Here is a 26,614-nt window from a genome sequence, read left to right on the forward strand (position 1 = left end):
CGGCGCGGTCCAGCAGCACGCACGTGTCCCGGGGAAAGTGGGGGGCAGAAGCGGAGGGTTTCCCGTGACCCCTGCTCTGCAGGTTCGCAGGCACAGCTTGAGCGAGACCCGGGGGCGCTCCCCCGGGGCCACACGGCCGCCTCAGTTCACAAGCACGCGCACAGCCGAGCGCCAGGCCGGCACGCTCGGGGCGGGGAAGGGCACACTGCTGGCGGAAGCCGCGGGCTCGGGCAGAGCGACGGTCCCCCCCCCCGCCCCCCGGGTAAGGACCCGCGGCTGCCCGGGGCTGCAGGGCAGGTGCGGGAAAGGCCCTCAGCACAGGCAGCAGCCGGGCGGGCGAGCAGACGCGTCAGCAAGGGGGTTCGCGGCCCCAGCCCCCGGCGAGGGACAGGTGCGCTGGGGGCCGGGGTCGGGCGGGGTTCCCGGGGGGCACAGGTAAGGCGCTCAGGCGGGGCCCTGCCGAGGGGACAGGGAGGGCAGTGCCCGCCTCCAGGAGCAGAGCGTGGCCGCCGTCCCCCCTGGCTCTCCCCCACAGCCCGGGCCGGACGCCCCATCCAGGCTCCCTGCGGTGCAGCCGCCTCCGGCCCTACGCGCGGCCGCGTGCTCTGTCTCGGGCGGGCCGTGTTGCCAGAGGTCCTGGCCGCAGGGGCTGGAGCCCCGGTGTGCGTCCTCCCGCAGCGGCTCCCGGTGTGGGGCCGCTGGTGACCGGCGGACCTCGGGGTCCACAGCAGGGACGGTCCCCAGGAACGGAGGCCGGTCTCCGCGAGTCTGCGGGGCAAACAGCGCTCCTGAGGAAGGACACGGGGCGGCCCCGCCCCCGCCCTCCCGCACCATCCGGCAGGGGGCCCCGCAGGGCCGCAGACGGAGCCGGAAACCCCACGGTCGTGCTCGGTGAGCAACCGCTGTGCCCGCGCCCCACCCCCCAGGCCACCCGCACACACACAGGCACTCACGTGTGCACACACACACACTCGCACCCCAGACTGACCCGCCTGGACAGCGGCGGTTCAGCGGCGGTAGCTGAGGCTGGCGGCCTTGGCCGGGTGAGTCACAGACCAAAAGTTCCGTCTGTTCTGAAGCTTCTGGAAGGCGTTGAAGTTCCTCTTCTTCTCTCTCTTGAACTTCTTAATTTTCTTTTCCTAGATCGAGAACCATAGGTGTCTTGAAAACCGAGAACAGCTGTCCCCGGTCCCAGGGCTGCTGTGTGCGACAAGACCCACTGTGCACGGTGAGAGCCTCACTCCGCACGTGGCCTGTGGGAGCCCCGAGGGCCCCACATTACTGACGAGGGACAGGGTGACCGGGGACATCTGCAGCGACCGAGCGGCCCGTGACCCCGGCCACCAGGCTTCAGTGTGGCCCTCGGCCCCTCCCACTCCCCGAGAGGCCACGCCTTCCCTGCCCCGTGCCCCCTGGGGCGCTGGCGCGAGTCCGCGGGCAGACCCACCTTCCCGCGGTCGAACTCCTCGTCCCAGCTGTCGGTCACCGCGGAGGCGCGGGCCAGCCTGCTGTCCCGGATGGCGTCCAGGCTGACGGCCGACACCGTGCCGCTCCAGGTCAGCACTGCGAGACACGTGCGCGTCGTCGGCCCTCGGGTCCCCGCCACCCTGCCCGCCCGTCAGTCTCCCCGGCAGCTGGGTTCCCTGGGTGGACGCTACGCAGTTCTCACTACGCAGGTCTTGAGGGTGCGGCTCTGCGGCCCGCCGTCTGCCCCCTGGGCTGTGTGCCTGCCGCCCGAGGTCACAGCTCCTGTCACCCCACCCCTGCCCCCTCAGAGAGTGCTTGAGTTTAAACCCGTGCCCTCGCTTGAGAAACAAAGACCTCACATTCTCTTTCGGGGGCTCACCTCCCACCCACCCCCACCCAGCACGGTGCTTGGTCCGCACTCTCCCGCCCTGGGCCCAGTCCCCAGACGCACCTTTCTTCCCGTAGGCGTGGTCTGACGAGCACCCCAGGAGCTCCTGGAGCACGTCGCCGCTGTGCTCTCGGTGGCAGGACTCCGGGGGGGCCCGCCGCAGCCCTGCGAGCAGAGGCACTTGGAGTGGCACCGAGGCCCCGCCCAGGAGACCCACCCCCGCACTCGGAGCAGCCCCCCGCCCCAGCTCCCCGGTGACAGCTGCTGGAAGCATATCTGACGGCCGCCTCCCCGGCACACAAGGAGATGTGGGCCCCCGGACCCCCAGGAGCTGACAGCCTGCGGCCCCTCCCCCCACACCCCTCCCCCGCCCTCCCGGCGCACTAACCTGCGAGGTCCCCAGGGCCCGGGCCATGGGCAGCGGGCACCGGGCTGCTCCCAGGGACGGCTGGGCCCCTCTGCCTCTCGCTCCCCCAGCCTTCGGGGTGCCCCTCCTCCGCTGCTTCCTGCCCAGCTTCCAGCTTTCCTTTCTTCTTTTTCTTCTTCCGCGGGGATGCTGCAGTGCTCTCCGGCTCGGCGACCTCCAAGGGGGAGCCGCCCCTGGGGAGTCAGAGTGCACCGTCGGCCCCTCCTCCCCCAGCTGCACGGGCCACCCCCGCAGTCACCCCGCACAGCGCCACCCCGGGCCTGGCCTGCGGGGCGGAGCCTGCTGGCCGTCCACGCCACAGCCAGACAGAAGGACGCCGGAGACCCTGACCGAGGCGAGTCCTGCACACTGGGTGACGCGACCAGAGCCGGCGGGCCGGGGTCCGGCGACCACCCCACCCGCAGTGCCGGCCAGGCACCGCGGGCCAGCAGGCTGCATCTGCGGGCGACGCCCACCTGGGCACGGGCGGGGCTTCGTTGGGGGGAAGGCAGGGCTGCCTGGCTCCTTGCTCTCACCCGGGCCACGGCGGGTGCTGGTGGAGGCAGGCCGAGCCGCCAGCACCCAGCACTGCCTTCCGCCGCCTCTTCTTGCTGGCGAGGGGGCCTCCTGCCCTGCGTCCCGCCTGCCATCCATTCACAGGGCCCCGGCCGTTCACCGGCTGCTGCCCTCCCTCTCCCTGCAGTCTCGCCGCGGGCGGCTCTGCTGGATCCTCCTTCCCGCGCTCAGGGCTCCGGCGCGGCCCCTCCAGCGGGGCGCAGGTGTCCGAGTCCTCTAGGCGCTTCCTCTTCCTCCTCTTCCTCTTCCCGGGAGGGGCCGCCGCTGCCTTCCCCCCCTCCAAGCCCTGCCCCCGAATCTCCCCCAGGTGGCCCCTGTTCTTCTTAGAGGGGCTCTGGGGGGGCTCGCTGGCCTCCGGCGGCTGGTGTGGAGGAGCCGGGAAGCCCCCGTTGACCTGAGGCAGGGGAGCAGGGGTGGACGTCCGGAGGGGCTTGGGGCTGCTGGGCAGTGTCGCAGGGCGGGGGCCAGGTGACCTGGGAGCAGGAGGAACAGGCCTGTGAGGACGGCCAGGCAGCGGGGACAGCTGCCCTGAGACCCCGTCCGCCCTGGGCCCGCCCCTCTGGCCGAGGTCTCCCCGGCGAACCTCAGTGAGACAGCAAAGACAGGTGAACAGCACCGCTCAGGTCTACCGAACGTCAAGGTTAATAATGAACATCGTTGCGCACCCCTTGGTTTCTTGTCACTGAGCTGCTCACAGTATTTTTGCGGGCTCCAGTGTGTTTGAGTTTCAATGCTGATACATTACGATGGAAAAGCGTTGCTATGCAATGCATTTCCGGTCCCCAGCCCCGAGGCGGCCTGGCACGGGCGGGGAGCCCGCGGAGAAAGGCCGGTGTAGGGCCGCGAGCGTCGTCGGCTCCGACCGTCTCCTGGGACGCCAGGTCCAGGAAGACCGGGGAGGCCGGTTTCACGGGCGGGGCGCGCAGCAGGTGAGCGAGGGACGGCGGCCCCCGTCCGGCCCACGATGGGACCCGGGAAAGGCTAACTCTCCACCTCGAGATCCCACCTGCCAGCGACCGGCCAGAACGCCCGTCTCACAAGGTCACCGCATAAATGGGGTCATTCTCATCACCGTCCCAACCAGAACAAACTGTGGTGGCCACACAAACTGCGCTGTGTCTTACTCTCCTGTGCTTTCTGGGGTCAGGGTCAGAGACTAAATACCGAATAAACGCCGTAAGTATTTTTGCGATGTGCAAAAATACCGTGCTAGAGCCCTGGCTGGAGTGGCTCAGTGGACTGAGCGCCGGCCTACAAACCAAAAGGTCGCTGGTTCGATTCCCAGTCAGGGCACAAGGCTGGGTTGTGGGACAGGTCCCCGTAGGGGGCCCGTGAAAGAGGCAACTGGTCAATGTTTCTCTCCCTCTCTTCTTTTTCCCTTACCATCTCTCCAAAAATAGATAAATAAAATCTTTTAAAAAAACTCCCCTGTGCTAGAAATAGCAGTATTTTAAGTGTGAGCCAGGGCAGGGGCATGCGGCCAGACAGCGCCCCCAAGTGGGGTGCACGCCCGATCCCAGGGCCCACACTAACCTCACCCAAACCACCTCATGCCTCGCCCCCCTCCCTCCCACCCGCCGGCCCTCCCCAGCGGCCTGAGGCCTCCAGCTGCCCGGTCAGACAGCCTCTGCCCGAGACTCCCTGCTTCCCGCCACTCAACGCGCCGGCACACAGGGGACCACGTCTGGGTCTCCCGGGCCAGGAGGGGGACCTGAACCCCCAGGGAGGGCGTCTATGGGGGCCGGGGCTCCGGCAGCGCCCACGGCACAGCACGGCACGGCACTCCTGCTGGAGACACCAGCTCGAAGCAGATGGCGCCAGGGCCGGTCCCCACCCGAGAAGGCTCTGGGGATCCAAGGAGACAGACCCCGCCCCGCTCAGGTGCGCCCGGGAAGCCAGTGCAAAGGCCCCTGAGTCCGTCTGGGGTCTGTCTGGGGCTCCCGCCCTCCTCTCCCGCGGGCCCTGTCCGGGGTGGGGGAGGGGACACAGTCGGTTCACTCCCAGCACACCCGTCAGCACACGTGTGCGGCGGGCGGGCGGAAAAGGAAGACGAGAGGACAAAACCCGGGACCGGGAGACCACGCCGCCGCGGAGCCGCCACGGGGCCCCCGGAGCCCCGGAGCAGGCAGAGCCTGAGAGCCGGGCGCACATGGCGCCGTGTCTGTCCAGCCGCCGGCGCCGGCCTTCCCGCGGGCGGCTGGAGGGGAGGGAGAGGTGCCCACCCCTGGGGCCCGCCCCCGCGCTCACCTGGTGGGACCCACGGGCCGGGTGCAGGCAGCGGCGGGGTGATCGGCTGTCCTGGGGCGGGCGAGGTCGGAGGGCGGCGGGAAGGGGGGTGCGCGGCGGTCAGTGCCGGGGGCCCTCCGCGGGGTGCTGGCCTGCAGTCATTGACACAAACAAAAGCTTGGTGGTCTAAACGAGGTTGCCAGGCGTGAGGAGAGGAGAGGAGATGGACGTGAAATAAACAAATGAAACAAACAGACGGGAGAGTCCAGAAAGCAGGATGAGCGGGCGGAGGAGAAAAGGGGGGAGTGGGGGTGGGGGCAGTGGGAGAAGAAGAAGAATCAGAAGTGACTTTGGTTAGAAACAGAAAGGAGAAGAGGAAGGAAATTCCAGCAAAACCCAGAGCACGACCGTCCCCCCACCCGGAGCTCTGCGCCACACACGGCAGGGGGTGGGGGGACGCCCCAGGCCTGGCGCTCCCCACGGGCCCGCCCCACCCTGGGCCCTTGCTTTGCTGTTCTACAAACCGGGGCTGCGGGCCCCTGCTGCCCACCCCCACCCCCTGCTGGTGTCCCTGCACACTCGGGGACAGCAGGAACTCGAGACCCCGCCCCCGCCTCACCCCTGGACGCCCCGCTGCCCAGGAAGGCCACAAACAGCCTGCTCCCCCGATCTGGGGGCCCACTCCCCAAACCACAGCCCCCTGACACTGCCAGTGGCGGTGAGACCCCCCCCATACCCACCTTCTTGGCAGAAAGGGCCAGTTTCTTGGCTGGCGGAGGGGACGTGGCGTTGGCGGGCTCCAGGGCGGCGTTGCTCAGGACGGGGGACCGCGGCTTCGCCGCCTTCGCATCGTCGCCAGCGGGCTGTGCCCTGGGGGCGCCGGCCACGGGGGTCCTTCCCTGAGAGTCACAGAGGCGGGCAGCGCCGCTCCGGGGGGTCGAGGGGGGCCGGGGAGGGTCACTGCCGGCCGAGTGCTCGGGGCTGGGACTGCTGGAGTCCCCCGAGCTGAGGGCGGCGGCCCCGAGCCCGTGCCCGTTGACAATGGCGGCGGCGGCGGCTGGCAGCTTGGGTGAGGTAGAGAGGCCGGCGCCCCTGCGGTCCCAGGAGCCGGGCCGGTGGCCGTCACACCTGCTGCTGCTGCCCGGGGCGCGGGCTCCGTGGGGCCCCCGCGAGGTCTGGAGGGGCGGGGGGAGGCGGGGCTGCAGGGGCGCCGGCTTCTCGGCCTTCCTTCCCGGCTCGTCCAGGACGGTCGGCTGGGGCGCCGGCGCTTTGCAAAGTCGGGGGGAGGGGGACCCCGAGGGCGGCTTTGGAGGAGCGTGTCCGTTCTGAGGCCTCAGGCCCGCCAGGGCGCCGTGCCGGGACACCGGCACGCCCGTCTCTTCGGCGCCCTGCAGCCGCCTCGCCGCCGCCGGGTCCGGTCTCTGGGGGACGGCAAGGGGGGGCGCGGTCAGGCACCGGCGCTCTCCGGCCACCGCGGCCCGCGTCCGGCGCGAGGACGCCGGCAGGCACGCAGGGACGGCACCGACGCTCCCTGGAACCGTGTCGCTCATGGCACACGCCTCTGCGTCCGTGTGCGCCTGGGCCCCGTGGGCCTCCCCCATGGAAGCAGCACGTCTCCCCTGGGGCCCGAGAAGTACACAGAAGCGTCAAGAACAAAAACTGCCCGGGCTCCGTCACCGGAACGTAACTACCGATGGACGCAGGGGCACCGTCCTCCCTTCCGGCGTCTGGCCAGGCGGGGAGCCCGTCGGTCTCCCCGGGGGCCCCACGTGACGCCCTCGGTTCCCGCCGGCTGCCGTGTCCGCCCGCCCCCCTCTCGTGGCACGGGGCAACCACTAAGCTGCACTCCCCCGGTGCCGCCAAAGCCGGCCAAACCACAGGAGGCACCTCACCCCCCCCCCCGCCCACAGGCTCATTGTCGTGGGGACAGACCCTCTAAGCCAGCAGCTCGGAGTTCGAAGGCGCCCCACGCAGCCCCCGCCCCCAGGCCCTGTGCTTAAAAGCTGTCGTTTGGAGAGACAATCGGAGACGGACTCTCTCCTCCAGTACAAGCCGGCAGCACCCGGCCTGGCGCGCTCGCCAGCCGGGGTTTCTGTCTCAGAACAGGTGCCCAGGGGACCGAATTCAGGCCCCCATCCCCCCCACACTGGTCTTCTCTGGACGGGTGACAGAGGGACTTGAAGTCGCTTGAGTGAGTCCTTCATGTCACTGGATACTTTGCTAGTAAAACTGAGCTCAGCATTTTTAGTAGGAAATTTCAAACACACACAAAAACAACTGCAAGGGTATTTCCTAACTGCTAACATTTTGCCACATTAGCATATTCTCTCCCCGCCCTCTCTCTCTACATGTGTATACATATGTACTCTAACTGCGCGAGGGAATTTTGGACACGACACCTTTTCACCTGCAAGTGCACCCGGGTGGGTCCCCAGGAGCACGGGTGTTCCCCTAACACAACCACAGTTCAACAACTAAGACAGGGAGTCAGCGCGGGCACAGACCACTCACACTCGCAGCGTCACAGCGTGAGGACAGCCCCGGCAGGGGACACGGTCGCCCGGCGCACTGTCCCCTCCCCCAGAGGCTGCGGGTTTGGTCCCTGCTCAGGCCACAGGCCTGGGCTGCAGGTCTGACTTTCCACGGGGGCGCCCGCGGGGGGCAGCCGACGGGTGTTCCTCCCTCTCTCTCTCTCTCTCTCTAAAAACCCACAAACGTGTTCTCGAGTGAAGGTTTTTAAAGAAGAGAGAGAAGAAAGTGAGGACAAAACACAGTTTCCCCGGGTGCTTGCTCAGCGAACCCGCCGCCGTGCCTCTGCAGGGCAGCTGGCGTAGGACTAGGACGGGGACACACTGTGACTCAGGCTGGATCTGCTGGGTCATCACTGTCCCTGCCTCCCGCTCGGCCAGTGTCAGCTGACGGCCAGCGGGAGAGAGAAGGTGGGGAAAGCAGGGGGTCTGCTGCTCCGAGCCCCGCCCGCCCCCCCCACGGAGACCCAGCCCCCCCCCCCCCCCCACCCAGCGGCAAACCCCTCCCGCTGAGGAATCACCTTTCCGGCCAGCGGGGACGAGCCAGCCCCGTTGCCGCCGATGCTCTTCCTGCCGTGGTCCGGGAGGACGCCGGGGCGGCCAGCGAGGGCGGAGCCCGGCCTGGACACGGGGCCCTCGGGGCCCTTCTTGGCGCCGGGAACCCTGCCACGGAGAGAGCACACACGGGCCGGGCTCCACCACATGGCGCACGGCACATGGCACAGTCGCCATGAGGAGGAGTCAGAACAGACGACAGTCAAGGCTACGAGTCCGTTTTAAAAAGGGGGGAGCAGGGGCGAGAAACCCCACCAGAGAGAACCCTGACCTTCCCAGCGTGCGCCTCTGAACCCCCGCATGGCCCTCAGACCCGAGTGCGGCTGCCACTCGCGGCTCGGACGCCAGCTCCGTGGGAGCAGGGAGTCCCCGTTCTGCCGGCCCGCGGGCCCGACGCGCCTCACGGGCCCCCGCGGGGGGGGCGGTCAGCACGCGGGCGCGGAGCCACAGGAGAGCCTCCGTCTCCACGCCCTCCAGCCCCCAGCCCCAGGGCCGTGACAAGCAGCCCCGAGAACAGGCGCCTTCCAGAGGTGCTCCCTCTGCTGCAGCCCCCCTCAACCGAGCCCCCCCTCACCCCCAACTTCCCTGCCCACCGAGCCCACCCTGCCCACAGGGGAAGTGCTGGCCAGCCCGGGTCTCCCACCTGGGGCACTGAGAGACAGGTGACTTCCCTCCTCCATTCACAGTCACCTCAGTGGGGGTGACAGGACCCAGCTCGGCCTTCCCAGGGGCCCTGGCTGTCACTCGCCGGCCAGGGCACCAGCCGGGCCCATGGCTCATGGGTCGGGGCTGCTCAGGTCCTCCTGGGGCGGGGGGGCCCTGGCCGGGGAGGCCCGCGTGCCTGGCAGAGCGGAGGGGGGTACCTACCGCAGGTAGAAGAGCACGTAGGCCTGCTGGTTCAGAACCACCTTGATGTTGCTGGAGTGGACCAGGGAGTCGTTCATCTGGTACCACTGCCCGTTGCTGGCCTGGAGCAGCGCAGGGTGCGGGGCGGACACAACCAAACCGAGCAGCTCAGAGCCCTCGTAGGAAGGGGGAGACGCAACCCGCTGCTGACGGCCACCCCCACCCCCACGTGCCGGTTAACCAGCGACGCTGCCGCACCAAACGTCTAACGTCCGCCCAGCTCCGGACGCGACCCCGCGGGGTGCGCGGTGTCCCCTTCAGCCTCTGCCCGGGACCCCGGCTCTCCCTTCCGCGGGGCGCCTCCCACCAGGGCTCGGCCTCCCCGAGGCGACACCGGGGCCCCCCCAGCCCCGCACCCGGGCAGCCCCGCCCGCGCACCGACCTTCACGTAGCAGTAGTAGTGCCCGGCGTGGCAGCTGTAGCCCGAGTGCACCAGCACGGCGTACAGCCCGTACAGCACCGGCTCGCCGCTGCTCTGCGACATGTACGGGCGGACGTTCAGGAACTCCGGGTAGCCCACGTCCTGTCCGGGAAGCGAGCGGGCGGCGGTTAAAACCCACCCGCGAGCGGGAGGGCCTCCTCGCCCTCTCCGTCCACCCCCCACCCCCTCGGACAACGCCCGACTCAGCTGCCCACGCCACCGGGGGAGACTGGGCGCAGCCACGGGGTCGGGGGAGGCTCCCCCAGGCCACAGGGACAGACCCGGGGCGGAGATGCCTGAGCGAGGACAGTGGCCGGCCCCCTGTCCTCCCCGCCTCGCCACAGGCTCCGCGCCGGGCCAGCGGGGAGGGGGGGGATGCAGGTTTGGGCCTGCGGGGGCAGAGGTGCTGCCTCCCCGGGGCCCGCGGCCGCAGTGAGCTACGCTGTCGCCCGCGGCCCAGAACACAGGGCACGCCACACTCAGTTCAGAACCCGACGGTCCCTCACAGGAAGGTGTTTCCTACATCACCTTTCAGGAAAGGGCAGGAGGGGGACCAGGCTCCTTCCCTTACTGCCTGCACCACGGCTCGCACGGTGCGCAGCCCACGGCTCTCGGCCGTGCCGCACGGTGAGGGTTCACCCGTGCACCCCTGACCCACAGGCCTGTCAGGGGGAGCCGTTGACCCAAAAAGCCCCGCATCCCTCTCAGTGCCCCAACCTTGACCCTCCCATCTGACCTCAGCCAGCGCTGACCCAGCCCGCCTGTCTGACCTTCGGCTAGAGGTGCACACCGCGCCCCCGTGTCCAGCCTCTTTACGCCGGCACGGTGCCTGTGGTCGTGACCGCTCACAGTTCTCCCGGCGCCGCCTGCCGCCGAGCCCCAGAGGCCGGCACACACCCCGGGGGCCCCAGGCCACACGCTGCTCTCCCCACACTGCTCCGAGGGCACAGCGGTCCCACCGGCTCCTCAGGCAGGTCCCCGGCCCCGCACACACCCCGACGGCCCCCGCCCACCCCGGGTGCCTCTCGGGGCACGGGGCCCAGCGAGCTCGGGGCTGCCCGGGGAACAAGGGGCCCGGGACTGCCCGGCAACTAGGGTTAGACAGCTCTTCACTATAAACTCCCCTCCGGGGGGGTTGAAAGGCCACAGAGCTCCGCAGAGGCTCTGAGAAGGCCTGCCATCAGAGTTGTCGGCATTTCGGAAACCCAGCCGAGCTGAGGACACTCTTCCTCGAAGCACGGTGTCGCCGCTGTGCGGAACGTCGGTCAGGGGCGTGCTGGCCGGGCCGGCCCGCCGCCAGCGAGGAGCCAGGCTCGCACGGGCGCCTCGCCCCGGACCGGGTGACGGGCTCCGGCAGCTGGGACAGAGCCCCGGCCGGCTGTGCGGCAGGACGAACGTTAAGACGCCGCCGTGTGGAAGGGAAACCTCCCTCCACGTCCCGCAGAAGCCACGGCACGGAAGCCCGTCCGTTTCAGAGACCAGTGGGGCGTGGAGGTCAGAACTACGTAGTCCCACGTTCATTTTACTTATTCTTTTTTTAACAAGTGTTTTATTTATTTATTCTTAGAGAGGAAGGGAGAGAGCGAGAGAGGGAGAGGAACGCCAGTGTGTGGCTGCCTCTCGCATGCACTCTGACTGGGGCCTGAGCTGACAACCCAGGCCTGTGCCCTGACCGGGAATCGAACCGGCGACCTTCCCTCTGCCGGACGACACCCGACCCACTGAAGGCCGCCGTGCTTAAGGAAACCTGGACGCCGGGGACACCCGAGCACGGGCAGAGGCTGGGAACGAAAACCCAGCGAGACGGCGGTTCTGGAGCGCGACCGTGTGCAGCCGTCGTGTGGGGACTCCGCGGCCCCGTGGCCCCCGCGCCGGGCACCCACCTTGGTGATCTTCCCGCCGCTGAAGTTGGCGAAGCGCTTGAGGGACAGGGTCAGGACGTTGGACGCCCGGTGGACGGTGAAGCGCTTGCTGGCGGGCACCTTCCTCTTGCACCTGAGGGGGGGCGGGGGAGTCAGCTCGCGTCCGAGGGGCTGTCCTCATACCACGGCACCGCGCCCCCGGATCGCCTGCCTTAAACAACACGTGGGCCTCCCGCAGCCCCAGCCGCCGCAGGGGACGACGGACACCCCCCAACTGGGAGCCGAGGTGCACGGGCAGGGACCTCGGGCTAACTCGGAGGCTGAGAACGAGGGAGGGCACGCAGCACGAAAGCAGCGCAGGCTGGGTGGCCGCCCAGGGAGGCGGCCGGGAGGGGACAGCGCGCGGCGGCGGGGTCAGGTCGGGTGGCTTCTCGGTCCTCTGGGGCCGCCCTGGCGGTCCGGCCGCGGGCGGAGTGAAACTCACTTGGCGCACATGTAGGCGTTCTCCCCGCTCAGGACGTCCGGCTTCACGAACAGCTCCAGGGCGCGCACGATGTTCGCGGCTTGCTGAGGAGGGCAGAAGTGAGCACGGGGGCCCGTGGCAGGGGCGGGGTGAGCACGGGGACCTGCTGCGGGGGGGGCATGAGGCTCCCTCCAGAAGGGCCAGACGTGCGGGCTCTTTCGGGCCGAGGCAGTGGACTGCAGCACTCCGCTGGCATAGAAACCGGCCCCCGAGCTGCCGCCTTCCGGGGCTCACACCCCTCCCCCAGGAACGGGGGAGCCCTCGTGCCTGCCCCACCAGAGAGGGCCGCGGCGGGGGGCTGGCCGCCGGGTCTGCTCTGGGCCCCAGGCTGCTGGGAGCTCTGGCGGCCGCAGCACAGCCCGGTCCCCGGCACAGCCCGGTCCCCGCCGCACCTCAGGACGCAGCCGCAGCCCACTTTCTAAACGGGGGGTGGGGGGAGACACGTGCAAGGAGGAAAGGCCCGAGAGAGCGATGCGACAGCAGCCGCTCCCACTCGGAGGCACGAGGAGTCTAAGGATCTCTGCCTCGTCTGCTTGGATCCCGCGCCCTGGCAGGGGCCTGTGACTTGGGGGCGTTCGCCCTCTGTCGGGGCCGCGCGCCGTACCCGGATCTCCAGCGCCACGTCCAGGTAAGGGTCGTAGGTGTCCGAGACGCTCTTGCACACCGAGCACTTCACTGCCACAGAACAGAGAGGGGCGGGCGGCTGAGGCCAACCCCGCCCGCCATCCCCAGGTGTCCCTGGCTGCTACCCCCTGCCCCCGCCGGTGTTGGAGTCCCAGAACTGGGAGGTCCTCTCAGCAGACAGCACCCCCCAGACCCCGGCATGTGGAGAGAGAGCGCACGGGCCCCCGGAGTTCACAAGCAAATGAATGTCACACCCGGTGCCGCCTGGAGACAGGGCACTGCCCAGGCAACCCATGGCCCTGTGGGCGCTCACTGCCCAGGGCAGTGAAGGGCAAGGTCCCCCCGGAGGGGCTGAGGGAGTAAGAGGATGGACCACACACCCCTTACTCTGCACACGCTTCATGTTTTGCTGCGAACTCCTCCCGGGACTGGCGTGCCCATCAGGCAAAGCGCGGGGCCAGGGCGCGGCTTGGAGGCCAGGCCCCAGGCCCCGGGGGCTGCCAGGGGACTGCCCACTCTCAGTCCTCCTCCCCCCCGGTCAACCTTCTGGCCTGCGACCAGGAGCGGCAGAGAGAAGCCCCCACTTACCACGAGATCTCAGGTAGCCTCCGAAAATCTGATGGACCAGGGTCGTAGCCTGCGTCTGGCGGTCCAACCTGGGAAGGAGGCCACGAGCCTTCAGACCAACGACAGGCCACAGCAAAGCAGGACCTGCACCCCGCCCACTCCCCTTCCTTCTCGCCACCAGCTCAGCCTGGGCCTTGTGCACCCCACACATGGCCAGAAGTCTGGTGCACGCCCCTCACCACGGCTGGGAGCCTGGCGCACCCCGCACACAGCCCGGGGCCTGGCCCGCTCACGCTGAGTCTCAGCGGGGGCCCAGCGGTCTTTCCACACCGCTCTGAGCCTCACAGCTCGCTCCCCACAACCGCCCCCTTCAGCCTTCGGGGTCCCCTCCATCCCTTGGAGAAGGTGACCTCACTCCCTCCACCTGTCCACTTACTGGCCTCAGCCCTGATGGTCACCTCCACCTCTCAACTGGCAATACCAGCCTCTTTTCCGGAACAAATCCCCACGTGGATGCCCCCTTGGTAAGACAGTGGTGGTCCCAGGCGTGGGCTCAGGGCCGGGCAAACCTACCTTGAACCCCCCAGCCCACTTAGTAACTATAGGATGCAGAGCACAGCCCCTGGACGCTGCTGTGGTCCGTGTTAGGAAGCTTCTGGAAGCAACACACCCCATCGGGCCCCTGCTCCCGGCTTTCACTTGCAGCCCACTGAACCCACCCGCCTGGTTCCTCGGAGCCACCATGACCCCTGGGACACCAGTGCAGTCGGCTTTAGTGACTCCCCAGGGAGCGCTGCGGCAGCGCGCAGTGTGGCCCACCCCCCACTGGGACAAGTGTCCCCTCCACCGGCACCTGCCCCTCTCTGCAGACCCCCTGGGGCTCCCAGGCCGGGGCTCCTCTCACTGCGTGTGCCGCCCAGAGAACTCTGTGCACACGTACACGCATGGGTGCACGCATGCACACACACACCACGGCCTCCCGCTACCTGCGGAGCGCGCCGAGGGCACCGTCCCGCCCTCCCGGCCGGTGCACGTGACTCTGATGGCCCGGTGCCAGACCCCCCAGGGCGCTCGCTGAGGCAACGACTCCAGAACATGCGGGGGACCCACAGGGTCCCCACGTTCTCATTTGGCAAAGCCAGGAGATGAAAAACGAACGGCCACCACCTACGATCGCCAGGAGACGGGACACTGAACCCCAGCAACTAACCAGCAAGGCCGGCGAGGCACGAGCGGCCGCAGGGCGGCTCCCGGGACGGCAGCTGCCGCCAGGTCGCCCGACAAAGCTTATTGGAGCTCAAGCAGAGGGAGCCACCCAGCCCTCTCTCCGGCAGCCCGGCGCCGAGACAGCGCCGACGCCGCATCCGCTGGACCGTGGGAGCCCACAGAGAGCGTGGCTCCGAGATGCTGGGCACCAGGACGCAGCGGGGGAGGCGGCCCGGAGATGGTGACTCTCGGGTAGAGGTGGGAGGGTGGGCGGGCCCCCCAGGAACCTGGGTGGGGAAGGGCAAGAAAAGCCGAGGGGAACTCGGGCCTGAAAAGCCATGAAAAGACGCTGCCGTCCAGCCCACTGCCTCCACTATGGGGCGCGCTTCCCCCGGCTGGCAGGAGGGGGCGCCCGGGCTACCAGCTGGGCCAGTCCCCAAACTCCCTGGACAAATGAGAACAGCGTGAAAAACCAGAAGCAGACAACTCACTGGTGAGAATCAGTCCCAGAGAACAAGCACAAAGCAGAGAAAGAAGCAACACAAAACCCCAGGCTGAGGCTCGAGCATTTGGGGAGATGAGAATGACCAAGAATGAGATACTTTAAAACTAGAAATAAGAGAAGCAAGAAGGTAGCCCTGACTGGTGCGGCTCAGTGGACTGAGCACCAGCCTGCGAACCAGGGGATCCTGGGTTTGACTCCCGGTCAGGGCACAGGCCTGGGTTGTGAGCCAGGTCCCCAGCAGGGGGCGTGTGAGAGGCAACCACACATTGATGTTTCTCTCCCTCTCCTTCTCCCTGCCCTTCCCTTCTTTAATTACAAATAAATAAAATCTTTTCTAAAAAAAAAAAGAAAGAGAAAGTTAATTGAACACATGGGAAAAACCACTATCAGTTCAGAAATGAAGGCTGAAGCCCAAGATGCTCAGCGGAGACAAGAGCCCGGTTACAGCCCTGGCCCCGGCTGCCGGGGGACAGAACTTGGGGGCAGGCTGGCGGACGGCAGGGCCTGGGGGCCTGGACACGGAAGCACGCCGTCAGACCACACACAGAACCGGCACACAAGGAAAACCCCCAGACTGGGCCCGGTGCCGTCCCCGAGGTGAGCGTGGCTTTCCGATCAGTGGCAATGCCCGCGGAGCAAGGTCACCTTCCCTGGCGCCAGAGGACGGACCGTGTCAAGTTCACAGAGAAGCCAGGTCGGGGGTGCGTTGCACAGCCCGACCGTGTCCGCCTGGCTTGCTGGGGAGCGTCTCCAGGGCCGACCTGACGGGGGCACGGTGGGGGAGGGGGTAGCACTCAGCCGCCAGCCGCCGAGCTGCCCAGCGAGGACCCTCTCCCGTCCACACAGTCCCACTTGGCCTCCAGCGGTCACCCTCTGTCCCTGGCCGGGTGCCTGGTGGCCGGGAGAAGGGGCCAGCAGCAACCGGCTCCGGCCGTTCCCAGTGAAACCAGCAGACCGTGAAGAACAGAATCAGGCCCTGAAGGCCTCTGGGCAAAACACCAGATGCCAACATCACACAGCCAGGGGCTGGACTGGCCTCGGGCTGCTGGACCGGGGAGGGGGAGTCGCCAGGAAGCCCCAGAAGCAGAAATGTAACATTCTGCTCGCAAGCTCGAAGTGACCAAGCAGAAAGGCCTTCCACCCGCCCACTGAACCGCACACGCCACTCTGTGCAGAGCTCACACCTGCTCCTGTGTCCTCGCTCACTGCACCCGCCCACTGAACCGCACACCTGCCTGTGCAGAGCTCACACCTGCGCCCGTGTCCCCTCGCTCACTGCACCCGCCCACTGAACCGCACACCTGCCTGTGCAGAGCTCACACCTGCGCCCGTGTCCCCTCGCCCACTGCAGACCAGTACAAGCTTTCTCTAGAATGGACCTCAGCAAGCATCCCACCCCCCTGCATGGGGCCCGGCCACACCTGGTTCACCTGACAGGACCCCCATCGCCCCAGCAGCACCTGGGCCCCGCACCACGCATGGCTCACCACACCTACCTGCTGCCTGCACCTTAAACCTGGACTCCTCCCCGTGCTCAGCCCAGACCCCAAACGCACCCATCCTACCCTTCTCCCCTTCCCTCCCCCACTCCCCCGCCTCCAGAGAGGCTGGCTCACGGGCCTGGCATGGGGTCAGGGCTAGTCACCGTCCTGAGAGCTCCCAGGTGGCCCCGCCCACTGCACAGATGAGCCGCACCCACCTGCAGAACAGGGAGTCACACCTCTGCCCCACCTGCCTCTGCAGGCCCTCTTGCCCAGCCACATTCCCTGGGGCAGCCTCCTGCTGCAGGAGAGGTGCTCGGGGCACCGGGGGTGCAGGAAGGCCCCTGGGGGCGGCTCCCCTGTGCCCCTCCCCGCCAGCACGGGTCACACCGCCCAGCTCAGGCACTGCCCCCAGACTCGGGCTCCCGCACCGGCCGCAGATCTGGACACGGCTCCTGCCTGTTTTCTCTCCTCTGAGCCCACAGGCCCAGGAGTGACACCAAAGCCTCCGTGACAGTGACTGTTTCACTCAGGGGCCCGAAGTCATCCGTGTGTCACAAGCTTTCAAGTGTGAGATTGGGAAATGTCACTGGGCAGAGCGATGGGCCAAAAATCACCCACCTCCTACCCGCAAACTCTCCTGCACGTTTTCCCGCTCCCTCATAGAGGCATTTACCGCCGACCGCCCACCTCCGCATCAAAACAACGGCGCGGTCTGAAGAAGACCGGCAACCTCCAAGGGGAAGGTCCCAAGATCTGCTGAAGCCACCCCCCACCGGGGTGTGGGGACAGAGTGTGGCCACCCCTCCCTGGGTTCGGGGCAGGTGCCGGGAGCGGCCTTCCCCGGGACCGCACGCAGCCCTCGGCGGCGCTCCGCCGGGTCGAGGACCCAGGTATGAGCAGGTGCAGGGACCGGGGCAGAGGCCGAGGGCCGGGGGCGCCCGCGACGGGGACGGGCGGCGAGGCAGGCACGCACTTGGCACAGCCGCCCAGGCAGGCCCGCTGCATGGCGTCCACGGTGTACCGCAGGAACTCGTGCGCGTCCTCCTGGCTCCCGAAGCGGAAGTGCCGGGCGATCTCTGCGGAGGGCGGGGGAGGCCGTCAGAGGGGGCGGGGCCTCTGCAGGGGCGGGGCTCCGAGCAGAGATGGCCCCTCCTGACTCCCGGGGCAGAGGTTTCCGCAGTGACACGAAGGGCTCAGACCCTCTGCACCGAGCGGACGCCTCGGGGTGCCCCACACTGAGACTCGGAACTCACCACGAACCGGTGTTCCCAGAGCCGGTGCAACACCAAGGGATTAACGCTGCACCCCTTGTGGGTCTCCAGCGCCAGCGGCGCACACCAGGTCACGGACCCTCGAGGCCCAAGGGCGCCTCCCCCTCCCTCCACCCCCGCCTTCCAGCCAGCCCCGCTGCGGAGCCAGCGGGCAGGGGTTCGGATCTACTTACTTCTCAGGTCCCGGATGAAGGACACGGGTTTGATGGCGTTGCCGCTGTTGGCGAAGGCCTGGACGATGTGGTTCTGCATGATGCACAGCATGCAGAAGCCTCCCTGGTGGCCTGAGGGGGACAAGGTGGTGACGTGAGGGCAGCCCTCCCACGTGACAGAGAGAGGGGGCTGGGAGAGCGCGGGGGAGCCAGAGGTCCAGGTCCCATGCCCCCTGTGCGGGAGGGCGCCAGCGCCACGACCCACCAGAGGTGCGACCCACACTCGGGGCGGGGGGGGGCGCAAATACAGGCAGGGCGCATATGGCACCGAAGATGACCTGACCCCAGGCCCCCACCAGCCCAAACAAAGAGCCGCCCCCCAGCGCCCGCCGGGGTCAGACGCCGCCGAGGACGGGGCTGCCACCCACGCCTGTCCCCACGTGCCCTCGCCACGTGAGACGCTGCGGACTGCAGCCTCGACGGCGTCGCTCTCGAGTGGGCCAAGGGGCACTTCCGGCCAGAACTGCCTGAAACAGGGCTTCCCGAGCCCCTGGTGACACACGGCAAGTGTCGCGGTCGGACACTTCCTCAGCGGCGCGGACAGACGCAGTGCGCCGCCGTGACTTGGGAAGTGTGGACAAAGGACAGGACGTGCCCTCCCGGGGGCCCCACGGCGTCTCCTTCGCCCCCTGCCTGGGTGCAGGCGTGGCCCAGGCTCGCGGCAGGACCTGCGCCGGCCCCCCGCCCCAGGGGGCCTGCTCGGGTTCAGGGGATACTTCTCGGCACCCCAGAGAACCCCCACACGCCTGTTCAGGGGGGCGAGGCCAGGCCCCGCCCACCACGGCGTCTGACTGCGCCGAGCCCTGAGAAAGCTCAGGAGTCCGGGTTAGGAACAGGTTCGGGCCAGGCGGGTCCCTCACGGAGGTCTCCTTCCGCCACCCAGGGGGCGGGCCCTGGCCCCTCCAGCTCCCGCGCTGGCCCCCAACAGACCGCCGCCTACGTGGGCTCCTGGTTTCCCCGTGGTGGCGCTTGTCTGCAGACCTGCCGGGCAGCACGCTGTTTGCAAGACAATGTCGGGCTGTTTCCCAAAGCACAGGAGGACCTTGACGCGGCTGACGGGCTCCAAGACGTCAGACTTCAAGCAAAGCGACGCACAAGAAACCCAAGCCCGGGGTTTCCTCTTCCGGAAGGTGCCGGTCCACGGTGTGTATCTGCTTTCAAATTACTCTGTCTTCTCCTTGTCGCTGCTGGCGTTCTTCACTTGTTCCTGCCACCAGCGCTTGGTTTCTGCGTCCCAGGCCTCGCCCCCCTCTCTGGGGCCCCCTGCTGGCCTTTTGATTGGAAGTATGCTTCATGAACGAAAGTTCTCGACGAGAAGGCAGCGGAACGCACCAGCGTCCTCGGTCGTGGCTGGCGCCCAGTCCCTGCCCAGGGTCATGGAAATGTCCGCCCACGGCTGTCACGGAAGCGGCACCTTTGCTCTGGATGCCAGGATTCCAGTCCTTTGTGCGAGCGTGTGCCGCGGCACGAGGACCCCAGTGTTCTTTTCGTGTGTGAACCCAAGTTTTTGTTTTCTGAAGTTCTGTTTACTTAAAACGGAGACACACGTATCGCGCACGTGAAAACCGGCAGGTCGGCACCACGTTTCCAGACCCGTGACCCCGGGCTCTCTGTGCTGTTCCGTCGGTCGGTGTCTCCCCTGACCTCTGACCCCAACACAACCATCTCTCCGCTGCCGCATAAACACTTTGGCGTTGGGGTCCCTCCTCAGAAGTGTCGCGGTGATCCCTGGTCCTTCGCTTCTCTTTGCCACGGAGGCTGCAGCCACGTCAGCCATGTGCGTTACACGTGGCTGGGGAGAACCGGCACCCGCACACCAGCGCCCCTCCCCTCCCCCGCAGCACCTGCCTCCGTGCAGGCAGGTGGCTATGAGACATCCTTCGGTAACGGTTTTCCACGTGCATCTCGGTGAATCTGGGTCTAGATACTTTGCATCGTTTTGGGGGCTTTTATAAATCGTTTTATACTCGCAACTTCTCACTTGTTCGGCACAGAGAGAGAAATCCCACTACTTCCTGTGTGTCCACGTCAGGGATCCGGCCAGGCGGCCCTCTTTCCGACCTGTCTGCAGACGCCTTCGCCTCTCCACGCAGGAGCACCACAGGAGGGCCCTCCTCCTGCCTCCGCCCGTCACTGCCCTGCCGGGGCCGGCCATCTCGGACGAAGCGCTGACTGCGGCATCCTTGGTTCGCCGCTCAGGTTAAAGGGCGGGCTTCCAGTAGTTTCCTCCTTAGATGCCGTTTTGTGGTGTTTCCTTTATCAGGAAAAACTCCCTTCTGTTGCTATGTGGCTGGGACTTTCATCGCAGAATAATTTTTTGGCTTCTGTTTTCAGGTGACCTTTCTCTTGCTATGTTCAGATGGTAAGGGTCACTCAGACGGGGAAGCGGGCGCCCACGCACACGGCATGCGCTGTGCGCCCAGCCCGGCCCTGCGCACCCACCCCGTGTGGTTCAGGTGAGGCCAACGGCGCTCCGAGGGAGATGGTGTGGCCCCACAGACGCGGCACTGGAGGCCGACCCAGCGGGCGGCCCAGCGCGGTGCCCTCAAGCACCGTGCTGCACCCACCCCACCCCACCCCACCCGACGGTCAGACCCCGGGACCCTCTGCGGGGGGGCGCCCTGGCACGCCTACGATGCACACTCATTGCTTGTGGCGCTTAAAAGGCTATTGAACTTGCTGGCATTTCCTGTGGATCTGGTATCTGTGCTCACAAACGAGAGCACACTGTAACCCCTTTCCGCGCCTGTGCTTGTTTCTGGGCCCCGAGCTGTGCAGACCTCCCGGGACGGGCGGGGGGCCTGCCGTTCTCTGCTTCCCGGGGGAGGGGTGGGGGGGTGGTGAGAAGCACCACAACCACCTCGTGCTCAAAAACCTCAGAAACTTGCCCACAGACCATCTCAGTCTGGGGTTTTCCTCACGGGGAGATTCTGAACCACCGATTCAATTTCTGTGTGGATAAAGCACTAGGGCGGTCAGCGTGTAAAATGACTGAAACATGTGCAGGGCGGAGCGAGGAGAGGTTTACAGCCGTGCGCACTCGAACGGCGTCGTTCTCGTACGGTCACCTGCTGATTGCTGCGCTGCTCCCCCACGAACAGCCGCAAACCTGCGCTGCCCACTCCAAACCTGGGGGGGCGGGGGGAGGGTGGGTCTCCGGAAAACCCTGCTGTCTGTCTGAGGAGCTCTGCTCAGGGAAGTCTGGGGGACGCTGCACTCCCCGGAGCGAGCGGCCCACTCTCACGGCCCTCCGCTGTGGGCACTCTGAGGTCCCGTGTTCAGCGGCTACCCAGCGGTCCTGGACTTCACCCTGCGGTCGGTCCGGGCCCAGTGTGGCAGCGCCGGCCGCGGCCCCGGGGACTCGGAGCCCCCCCCCCCGCGGCAGCCACTCACAGGCGCGCGCGTGCTCCCGGGACAGCAGGTAGTTGGCCAGCGGCGGCGTGTAGGTCAGGCACTGCACGGTGGCGTTCAGGAAGCAGGTGTTGCCCAGGTTGTGCAGCCCGGCGCCCACGCGGCAGACGCGCTCCCACTTCAGGGACAGCCGCTCCACGGGGAAGAGCACTTTCTGAGGGGCGGGGACGCCGTCACCGCTGCCGCCGTTGCATGGGCGCTCGCTGCCTGGGAGACAGGGACGGAAGGGGGTCGGCGTTAGTCTGGGCCACGGAAAGACCGCGGACAGAGGCCGTGGACGCACGCCTAGCGCGTGCTCATCTGAACACGGCACCGGAGGGGGACTGGTGTCCATCCCCCGGACGTGCGAGAAGGCCCAGCAGAAGGCCGGCCGTCCGAGGACCCCGCAGACTGAGACTGCGTGGGCCTGGGATCCAGGGCCCCCCCGCATGGCTGAGAGGGGAGAGGCAGAGGACCACAGGCCGGGGGAGCCGGGGCCTGGTCCGTGCGGCCCGCCAGCTCCTGTCCTGTTCTCGAGCCCCCGCTGGACCTGGTGAGACACACGCGTGCCCAGGAAATCTAAGGACACGCATCTCTCTCGGACCAGCCCCACATCATTACTCCTGCAACCCGGTCCACGGACCGCACACAAAACCCCCAGCTCTCCCACTGCACTCCACGCTGGCCTTCCTGCCCGGTCAGCGTTCCGCCCGCCCGCCGGCCCCGTCCACACGCGGCCCCCCCCTCCGCCAGCAAGCGAGCGAGCGCCGTACCCTGTCTCCTGGCCGGCGGCTCGTCTGCGCTCCTGCGGCGGCCGGCCCCCTCCGCCTTGGGGTTCAGCAGCACGTATTTGCTCTTCAGGGACTCCAGCTGGTAGGAGAAGCTCTTGCTGGCCGGCGCGAACTCGATCTTCTGCAGAAGGACCTTCTTGGCCGAGGCGGCCAGGAGCCTCCCCAGCTCCCCATCGTCGGCCGAGTCCTTGCGGCCGGGCTTCAGGGCTTCCTTCAGCTTGTCGACGATCGGCATGGCGCGTCGCTGCGGGGACGAGAGGGGACATCGCAGGGCGATGAGTGACTGGGCCCAGGGACAAGGCGCTTCTGGGAAAAGCCCCTCTCTGGTCTTTATGGACAGACACCCACCACAGGAAAGCTTCCCTGGGCTGCAACCCGTGGGGCTCCTCTCAGAAGGACAAGCGGCCGCCCCCAGAGTGCCAGACCGACAGGGGCCCAGAGCCCAGGTCGCCGAGGGCACCCTGAGTCCCACCAGTGACTATGGACTGGGCACCTCCTGGGTGCGACTTCCTCCCTCTCCAAAGGCGCCTGAGGGGTCCTAGTGTCCGCTCAAAGCCAGGGGACACCAATTCCCCCAAGACCCTCGGTCACACACCCAAGTCCACGTGACAAGGAGTTAACACGGCAAGTCAGAGAGACACGCCTGTCCGCCCAGGTCCACACTCTCCGAATCGAAGGCCCCGGGCCGCACGGGACCACGAAGCACGTGGAGGGAGGCCACGCCCAACTGACGTGCTGTGTGGCAGCGTGCACACCAGGCCCCGAGGACTCGGCGTGAGGATCAGAGCGCCCAGCGATGCTTCGGGCGCTCACGTGCCGAGATGGTGTTTTACATGTGCAGCTCAGGCTAACTAAGACAGACCGCGGGACCTAACTGGGCCTGCTTCTTTTCACCGTTCGACCAGCCACTGCAGCACCTGCAGCACCTGCAGCACCTGCAGCACCTGCGGGGGGGCGGGGCTTGTGCGGGTCACCTGCAGACAAGGCTCGGAGCCGGGACCCAAGAGCGAACACGAGACGCCTCAATGTAAGCAAAGTGGCGGTGGCAGCCCCGGGCTCTGGCGCGTGGCCAGCTATACGCGTTAGGACGAGCACTGTGACTTCCACGGGTCTCCCAGTCCTTGCAGAGCAGGGACACAAACTGCACCCCAGGTGGGTGTGACATTAGCGGGATGACAAGCCCTGGGCGAGGGCAGACATCAGGGGGCAGCCACAGAAACTGGAACCAATAGGAACGCTGTCACCTCTGATGGCTACACTGTGTCTACCACGTCTCCTCCCCACCCCCGCCTCTCCCCTCACACCCCAGGCCCCGCCGGCCCGCCGGCCACAGCAGCAGCACCGAGTCGGGCGCACCCCAAACCCCCGCTCCAGGGAAAGGGCCAGTCCGGTTTATTGCTGTGCAGCGTGACTGCATTCGTGGGCCAGGTCTCTCTGCCTGTCAACGTGTCTGTGAAGTACAGACTCGTAACACTTACTTACGTCTTTAAACGCTGTCTTAAATCCTCACCTGAGGACATGTTGTTCATTGTTTTTAGAGAGCGAGAGGAAGGAAGGGAGAGGGAAGTGAAAGAGAAACACAGATTGGTTGCCTCCCAGATGTGCCTTGACCGGGGATTGAACCCACAACCTTCTGGTGTACAGGATGGCGCTCCAACGAACGGAGCCACCTGGCCCGGGCGTAAAACTCATGTGTGAAGAAGCAAGTGCCAGTTCTTTGACTTGGGGAAATAAAAGCACTTCTCGTCGGGCTCCAGAGAGCCCGCACACTGAGCGACGGCGGCGGGGTCATGCGCAGGAAGGGAAGACACGCGAGGCCTGTGGGGCTCACCTGGGACGTGTGACCTTGGGCACGCCGCTGCTGCGGCGGTGTGGGCTCAGGTCCCCGGCCAGACGGGGCCGCTGTGGGGCTGGGCCTGCAGATGCGCGTGCCCCTCGTCTCCGGCTCCTCAAATCGCCCAAGCCGCAGGCGTGCCGCCCGGGACGGGAGTCAGAACCTGCGGGATAAGCGGAGGACCCGTGACGCTAGCTCTCTTCCCACGGCCGCATCAGCGCCTCCCCGCGGTGCGGTGCGGTGCGGAGCAGGGAGGCCGAGCGCCGGCGGGGGACGGGCGGCCCTAGGTAGGGCTGGGGGGCAGCGGCAGCGGGGATGTAGCAGGGTCAGGAGGGGAGCTGAGGAGCTAGCTGCAAACTAGTTACCGGCATGATATGAAAACACGCCGCTCGCTCTATGTTTCAACTTTCGTGTCGGGGATAAGACCAGGGAACGAGGGAACACCCCCCCCCCCACATTTGCCGGGCAGCTCCAGTCTAAATGGCACTCCGGAGGGAAAGAGGCAAACGAGAATGACCTCCAGCTTTCGGATTTCATGAACCACTGAACCCTCCCTTAAAAACAAACAAACAAACAAAAAAAACAATCGAAGGAAAAATAAGCATCGCCAGATTTTCTCTTTGCTCAGTGTGCACTTTTCCCTTCCATCGCCGCCCGCAGTCACTGTGATCACAGAGAACTGAGACACTTTACAACCTCTAAGCGTGAAGATGCTTGCACATTCACAGGTGGAGAGAACGCCAGGGTGGATGCCTTGTCCCCTTACTCAGGGTCAACAATGACCACTTTGCAGGGCCGTCCCGACTCCCCTCCTGTCCCCACAGGACTTCACAGCAAATTTCAGATACGTCATGTGTCCGACACCCCTGAGCAAAAGCTCATCAACACCAGACACGGGGAAAACCCCCTCCAGTGTCCCTGCTGCAGTGAAGACTCACACACCGCAGTGGGGACAGCCGAGCACTTCGTCCTGGACCCGTGTGAAGGGCGAACGCCTGGGAACCCAGCAGCTAGAGGATGAACAGAACTCGGGAGATCCGACCCAATTAACTCGAGGCAAGTAACTCAAAGGGCACCCATCCCATAGCCCACCTCTTGCGGCAGAGTCAGACTTTGAACGAACACCATTTTTCCAGTTCTGATGGAAAGACCAACCTCTACATCATCAGCTTCACCTGACACAGTAAGCAATAACCTAAAAACGATTTCCGAGGTGTGAGAACCCACAGAAGGATGTCCTCCTATCGCCCGCACGCCCTCCGATGGGCAGGCGCCACAAACACGCTTCAAAACCGGGGAAGGATGCGCTCAGGTGTCCCCCACTCCAGGAAGGGCTCCTCTCCTCCGCGTCCTTTTCCACCCCGGGGAGAGCTCGGACGCAGCGCCCTCGAACCGAACGCCGCTCCGTGCAAGCGCGCTGGCTCTCCCACCGCTGATCCACCGCACTGAGACTCACAGGGTCAACCACGTGCAGGCGGGGAGGGGCCTCGCAGGGACCTGGCTGGGCCTCCCCGGGGCGCCGGCAGGGGGGCCTCCACGCTCTTCCGCAGAGCACCAGTGCCCGGCAAGCTGCGTGTCCCTCTCCTCCGAGGCCCGGTTCGCGCATCCCTTACAGAAAGGCTCTTTCTGAGGATGCTACTCTAGCTAAGACCGTGGGGGAGACCCAACAGTACTCCGTCCAAGCAACGGTGCTTTAGACACCCACATGCCCCGTGACCGCGACAATGACCATGAGGAAGGTTACCTACCTTCTCCAAGGATGAGCCTTCTCCACACCGCTTACTAATGGGAAACAACTACGATCTCAGCCCTGCTGCCCGGCAGAAGGCTCTGCTCCCGACTTTGACTTAAACCACCCCAGAGCAAGGCTAGATCCTGCGTGAAAGATGCTTCTGTGCCTAACGACTGTGCCCCACAGCGACGGAGGCCACTGCCTCCTGCCCGCCTGGGCTCCTGTGGGGCGGCTCTCCCTTCCACCTCGGCTCGGGGTTCGCGGGGGACCCGCAGAGTGGACCTAGGGCCTCTCCGCGGACTGCGCAGCCCCGGGCCCTGCCCGTGGAGCCGGGAGCCCTCACAGACACGCGCCCACGTTTCCCCGCGGACCCCCCGAGTCCCTCGCGGACCGGGAGGCCCTAGACCCTCCCCGTGGAACCGGGAGCACTCACGGACACGCGCTCACGTTTCCCCGGGTCGCCCCCCGGGTACGCCCGCGACAGGCCGCAGCTTCCAGCGCAGCAGGTCTAGCGGGGACGCGCAGCCTTCCCCCGACTCACGCACCACCCAAACGCGGCCCCATCCTACCCGGCCCTCCGCTAGCCCGTTGCAGCCCGCGGCGCTGGCGCCTGCTCGGCCCGGGCCCCGCACACTCACCATCCGGGCCTCTAGCGCTTCACACACGTGTCACGGCGACACTTAAAGGTACCGCGGCCCGCTGCCAGCGCTGCAGAACGCAAAAAGGCTGAGAGGGCTTTAAGAGGAGGGGCTTGCTTCGGCCCTATTCCCTGGACCCGCCCACAGCTTTTACGCACCGGAAGCGTCACCTCTCCATCCTGCGGCCGCGCCATCCAGCGCAATGACGCAAGCACGCACAGTGCGGGCGCCCCGCCCCCGGCTAGGCCAGTTCCTGCCGAGCATGCGAGGCTCTCACTTCCGGGTCCGGCGCTCCGGGCGCGGGGGGACTGGCACACCTGGAGCTGCGCGCGGGCTGCGCCTCAGTCTCACCTGCGTTCAGGCAGTGACACGGAGGGCTGGGCCTCACCAGGGCCTTCAGTAGCCGAGACAGGCCGGCGCGATGCGGGCAGCCTGCCGAGGAAAGGCGGGGGGTGCGAGCCCTACGCAATTCCCTGACACCCCTCCCTCCAAAAGGTCATCC

The 26,614-nt window shown here is 66.9% G+C and overlaps 1 protein-coding gene across 3 annotated transcripts; it reads right to left on the reverse strand.

The window, feature by feature from the left end:
• Positions 1-626: 626 nt before the first annotated feature.
• Positions 627-26,137, reverse strand: USP36 (ubiquitin specific peptidase 36). 3 transcript variants are annotated; one of them, XM_045835891.1, is made up of 21 exons: positions 26,113-26,137; positions 23,740-23,905; positions 21,891-22,152; positions 21,121-21,345; positions 17,689-17,799; positions 17,218-17,320; positions 13,071-13,138; positions 12,463-12,533; positions 11,820-11,902; positions 11,357-11,468; positions 9,435-9,575; positions 9,014-9,114; positions 8,113-8,254; positions 5,804-6,484; positions 5,085-5,215; positions 2,798-3,310; positions 2,244-2,455; positions 1,919-2,020; positions 1,448-1,563; positions 989-1,139; positions 627-768 (listed from the first exon to the last, which is right to left on the reverse strand). In XM_045835891.1, the coding sequence occupies exons 3-20, from the start codon at positions 22,141-22,143 to the stop codon at positions 1,008-1,010; spliced, it is 3,297 nt and encodes a 1,098-aa protein (XP_045691847.1). In that variant the 5' UTR covers positions 22,144-22,152; positions 23,740-23,905; positions 26,113-26,137; the 3' UTR covers positions 627-768; positions 989-1,007. The 3 variants fall into 3 exon arrangements, with proteins under 3 accessions (XP_045691847.1, XP_045691846.1, XP_045691848.1); XM_045835890.1 differs by having other exon boundaries at positions 26,044-26,113; XM_045835892.1 differs by lacking the exons at positions 23,740-23,905; positions 26,113-26,137 and adding an exon at positions 26,044-26,098.
• Positions 26,138-26,614: the final 477 nt, after the last annotated feature.

This window comes from Phyllostomus hastatus, unplaced genomic scaffold, assembly GCF_019186645.2.
Source record: "Phyllostomus hastatus isolate PE091 unplaced genomic scaffold, TTU_PhHast_1.1 phas_contig_210, whole genome shotgun sequence".
Taxonomy (NCBI): domain Eukaryota; kingdom Metazoa; phylum Chordata; class Mammalia; order Chiroptera; family Phyllostomidae; genus Phyllostomus; species Phyllostomus hastatus.